General features: G+C 39.3%; 1 protein-coding gene across 1 annotated transcript in view; it reads left to right on the plus strand.

The window, feature by feature from the left end:
- Positions 1-547: 547 nt before the first annotated feature.
- Positions 548-5,257, plus strand: part of LOC123983470 — a 6,262-nt gene continuing 1,552 nt past the window's right edge. The window contains exons 1-4 of the mRNA XM_046069728.1: positions 548-625; positions 4,277-4,404; positions 4,877-4,958; positions 5,052-5,209. Of these exons, the coding sequence (XP_045925684.1) occupies positions 548-625; positions 4,277-4,404; positions 4,877-4,958; positions 5,052-5,209 (446 nt within the window). The remainder of the gene's footprint in view (positions 626-4,276; positions 4,405-4,876; positions 4,959-5,051; positions 5,210-5,257) is intronic.

Below are 5,257 nucleotides of genomic sequence, written 5' to 3' on the forward strand. Positions count from 1 at the left end.
CACTGAAGTTAAGTCTGTTAGTCTGTAAGTCTGACTGCTTGTGCTTTATAAGTCAACAAAAATCATTATTTTGAATCAAAAAATGTCACAAATGACAATTCCTGTGCTTTGTAGGTCTTTACTTATTGTATTGTTGTATGTATATCCTCTACATGCAATATGTAAATGTAAGGGAAGCAACAGTGTCTTATTTGTGTGTGTGTGTCACTATTCATGTGTTTCTTATGTATGACTGCTCTAAAAATCTTCTGCAAAGGACTGTCAATCACATATAGCACGCCTTTTCCTGATCCGCCTTGAGGGACTGTGCACGATTAGACACACACACACACACACACACACACACACACACCACCCCCAAAACAAACCTCTGTCTGGCCAACACACACAAATGCACACCACCCCCAAAACAAACCTCTGTCTGGCCAACACACACAAACACACACACACACACACACACACACACTCACACACACACACACACACACACACAATTAACACATAGCTTATTATGTCTGCTTTAGCTCTTTTGGATTGTGCTGGGGGGATGGGGGTTGGGGCAGGGTGGGATTTGGTGACCCTGGAGAGCATGACCTTAGGGGACATTCGGGGAGTAATGGTGGGGGTGAGTAGCACTGAGGACAGGGGGATGGGGCATTGAGCTGCAGGGAGGGAAGGTAACTTCTTGGTGCCCCTGCTAGTTGTAAAGATCCCCGCTGATTTTCTAAATGAAACCACGCTGATTAGTCATTCCTAGTAAACTGCATGAGCTTTACCAGAACAGTTGCTTTTGAATTGATAATGTGATGAGATACAACTCAAACAGAGCTCATTATATTTAAAAACCCAGTCTTGTGTTTTGCATCCTGCAATTACAGTTTTTTTCATTTGCTAAGATACAATGGTCAAAACTGAAGCCACTTTTTCAAAACTCTTCACACAGTCTGCATTACAAACATGCATCTTGGCCAAACAGTTAATCTCACCTCCAAAAGTCACTCAAACTACCAAAACACTTCATACAAGTCTCAAAATAAACTCATTCAACCAAAACACTGGCGACAATACCCACCCAGAAAGCAAACATTGTCACTCATAACACACTGACCTACAAAACACTGATAAAAGGAAACATTATGTAAATTTGATGAACTTTTATCCTCGAAATGTGACAGATTTTTTCATATAAATCAGTATTTCATTATAGAATACAGTTGCTCTCAGGCACTTTGGTACATTTCTCAGGTCAGAATTGAAATTCTACTTGTTCAGCCTCTACGTCATCTAGTCACTTGTGCACTTATGCAAATTGCAAATGCTTTGACACATTTATGCAAATGATTATGTACAATTGTTAGCTGTTTCCTACATTATCAATTGCTTAGTGTATGTCATGTTGATCACAAAGTATTATACTGGTTCTCTATTGAATAGTCTTACCCCCCAAAACATCTAGTCATAAGTTCATTGTGTAAGTCACATGCAAAATGATTGAACTCCTCATAATCTGCAAAGCATTTTTTCTACATGTCTATTAGGCTTTTTTTGTAAATGTGTCCTACAGTAAATTGATGAAGATATCTGTTGTAATGTGAATAAGAATCTGTGGCCCAATAGACAGGAACGTCAACCTGAGGGGGTGTTTCCATTTCTTATATTGTAATTGTTTCCGTTGTGCTATGTGGTGCTGTAATATAGTCTCGTTTTTTTTTCTGCATCACAGTGACATGCTCTGTCAACAGATTACAGTGCGTACAGTAAAAGCGTAACTGTGAATCCTGAAAAATCCCTTGCAATGTATAACTTTGTACTTTTGAAATTGAACTATGCCAGACAGAAAAAGTGCAGTCTTGTGCATTTTCAATCATTGTCATCCAAACCTTAGTCATAGTTTACCAATACAAATAGTTTTGCAAATGTTAAGGATGATTCTTATGTACCAAAGTGACTGAGAAAAACTGTAAGAATAACATATTTTGACTTTATTGACTGTACCATAGTATATGTAACAAGAATGAATCAGTAATGCAGACATTTACTCTTACTGCATTCAGTAATTTACTTGTGAAAAAAAGTTCCTGAAATTTCAGTGCTGCAATTTAAGTTGTTCACACAGTAAAACTGGTATGTGAGAAACAATGACCGTGGCCTGTAATTGATGTACCATCCCCTTGAACCAATTCTGCTAAAATATAAGCACTTTTCTTGCTTTACACTAAGCTTGCAGTTTTGCTGTAAAACAACATTCAAAACACTACACACAGTTCTTTAAGCACATAGATGTAAACATAAAATGTACGTAAATGTTCTGCTAACATTTTCTATATACTGTATATCTGCCCAGCTACTGCAGAAATGCAGGATATTTGCATAATTCTGTTTTGAATGTGTTTTTAACAGTTTTGGACACAGTGTGTTAGCATTTGAAAAATGTGCTGCAGATATACAGTGTTTTGCAGGTGGTGAAGTAGTAATGGGAAAAGATTTCATGGATTTTGGAGAAAGTGCTCATTGAATGCATTTTGTGTGAAAGCAATGAAAAATGATTCACAGTTTGGTCCACATACACTTCGATGTTTCGCTGACTGTGTGAAGAGTTTTGACAATGTGACTTCAGATTTGACAAATGCAGGTTAGCAAGTGAAAAAACTGTAATAACAACCAGTAAACAAATATTGTTTCCATGTGGAGGTAGCTGTCAGCCACTTTAATAATAACATTTTTTTTTTTTTATATAAATGCAGTGGTAAAGGAGGGGGAATGACTTTCAAGTTCAACTTTAACTTTATTAGTCCCTGTAGGGCAATTGGTTTTGCAACAAGGTGTAGATACAGGACAGACATAGATACAAGATTATAAAATACATAAAATACTGAATGTTGCGGACTCTATGTGTGCAGGAGTGGAAGAAAGGAATGAAGTACTAATGTGCTTACTTCTGGACATCAGTTACACAATCAACATGACAACAATCCCTCCTCCGCATCCCTCAGTTGCTGAGACACAAGAGTATTGATTTCCCTCCAAAAACTCTATTGTAAAACTTCTCCCCCGCCACTTATACAAGCTACACAGCAGCCGTCTTCAGCCCCCCAGCCGTCACACATCAATCCATTATGTGTGTGTGTGTTTTGTGAAGTGGGGGTGTCTCAGCTAGTGTGCTGTTAACCCCCCAGGGTGTAAAAGAGTTTTGGACTAACACTGCAAGTTTCCAAAACAAACGCTTTGATTTCAGTTTACTTAAGCTTATTTTTTTTAGGTCTCAAACCAACAGACGTTAAGAAAAGAGGACATTCTGTAATTTGCAGTGAGTCTGAGAAAAAGAAAAATCTATTTATGGTATAAAGTCACTTAATGCACATGAGCAGTTTTAGTTTTAGTTGCTGATCACAACAAATCCTAAAATCGTATGATCCTTTGCACAGGATTTTGTTTGTTTGCATTTTAAAATCCAAGTTATACATTGCAATTAAAAATGTGGGTGCCGGAGATTCAACTCTCCTTAACAATCCACAATTTGTTAGCTCCTTGTTTGTGTGTATGTGTGTGCAAGGTCTGAATGAAGGAGACTGTTCTGTCCTTAAGAGTTATTCCACCCCCTCCCTTTGTCAGGAAGCTTAATCAGGGCTGCTGAGGTGTGTGGATGACCTTTGAGCCTTGGGTATCTCTGGCCTTTCTCTCACTTGCCTTTAGGTTAGCATTAGGAGATCCCTCATTTATAGTTTTTTTCAATTGCTAAGATGCAATGGTCAAAACTGAAGCCACTTTTTCAAAACTCATCACACAGTCTGCATTACCAACATGCATCCTGGCCAAACAGTTACAGTTTTTTCTGAATGCTTAAGCGCTAATCGTGATTCTTGTAGCACAGTTTCTAAAACTCTTAATACGTATAGCAAAACCACTTACTGAGTTTGCAAAACTAAAAGCACAAACACTGCTTTGCACTCAGTTTGCAATTTTGTAACACACACTTTGCAAAACTGTAGGCACAATTCACTGCACAACACTCTTTTTGCAGAACTTTAAACACAACTCACTGCTTACACTCAATTACCAAATTTCCAACACACTCCTAGCAAAATTATACACATGTATGGCTATCATTAACACTATTTTGCTAACTGTCTGGCACACTTTCACATGTGAAAACTGTTTTAGATAATTAGTTCACTTTGCAATCAGCCTAAGCACTATAAATAAGCCACAGGTAAGCTGTCTGTATGGAGTACAATGGAAGGAGCAGTAAGAGTGAGAAGAGTGAGAATCAGAGGAGGCCGAGGAGGCCGAGGGAGAGGACGTGGAGGTGAAGAAGTTGGAGGAAGAGGACGTGGAGGTGAAGAAGTTGGAGGAAGAGGACGTGGAGGTGAAGAAGTTGGAGGAAGAGGACGTGGAGTTGAAGAAGTGAGAGGGTTAGAGGAAGTTAGAGGAAGAGGACAAGGAGGAGCAAGAAGAGGACGAGGAGGGGAAAGAGGAAGGGTAAGAAGAGTAAGAAATAGAATAACTGATGACTGCTGGCCAACGGGTTCAGCCTAATTTGAGCCGCTACACTGTGGCAAGCATCATTAGGACATTTCGAAATGAGAATCGGTAAGTACTTTGTAGCACTGCCATACTCTAATGAGAAACACAACAGTACCATACATGCAAAAATACTGAAATTGTTACTTTACAGAATTGCTAGACGTCCACATGTTAGGGGCAGAGGAAGAATGTTCAGTCCAGAGCAAGAGGCCCATATAGTGAACATGGTGATTGCCAATAATGCAATAAGACTGCGCAAAATACAGCAGCGCATAATTGATAATGACACCATCTTTCAAAATATACACAGTGTAAGCATTTCTGCACTAAGTCGTGTACTTGCGCGCCACAGAATAAGAGTGAAGCAAATTTACAGAGTTCCTTTCGAGAGAAACACAGAACGTGTAAAGCAACTGCGATATGACTATGTGCAGGTAAGCTATAGTGTCATTGGTTCTGAATTTGGAAGTGCATACTGTAGTGCTACGCATGGGCCTGATGTGTTGCATTTGTTTTGTCTTGTCCAGAGAGTGATGGAACTAGAAGCAGATGCCATGGGACATGAGCTACTTTTTGTAGATGAGGCCGGTTTTAACCTCAGTAAAACCAGGAGACGTGGCAGGAACATTATTGGACACCGTGCCATCATCAATGTCCCAGGACAACGTGGTGGTAACATAACCATGTGTGCAGCTATAAGCCAAAATGGTGTTGTTCACCATCATGCAACCAT

This window comes from Micropterus dolomieu, linkage group LG14, assembly GCF_021292245.1.
Source record: "Micropterus dolomieu isolate WLL.071019.BEF.003 ecotype Adirondacks linkage group LG14, ASM2129224v1, whole genome shotgun sequence".
NCBI classification, from domain to species: Eukaryota; Metazoa; Chordata; class Actinopteri; order Centrarchiformes; family Centrarchidae; genus Micropterus; species Micropterus dolomieu.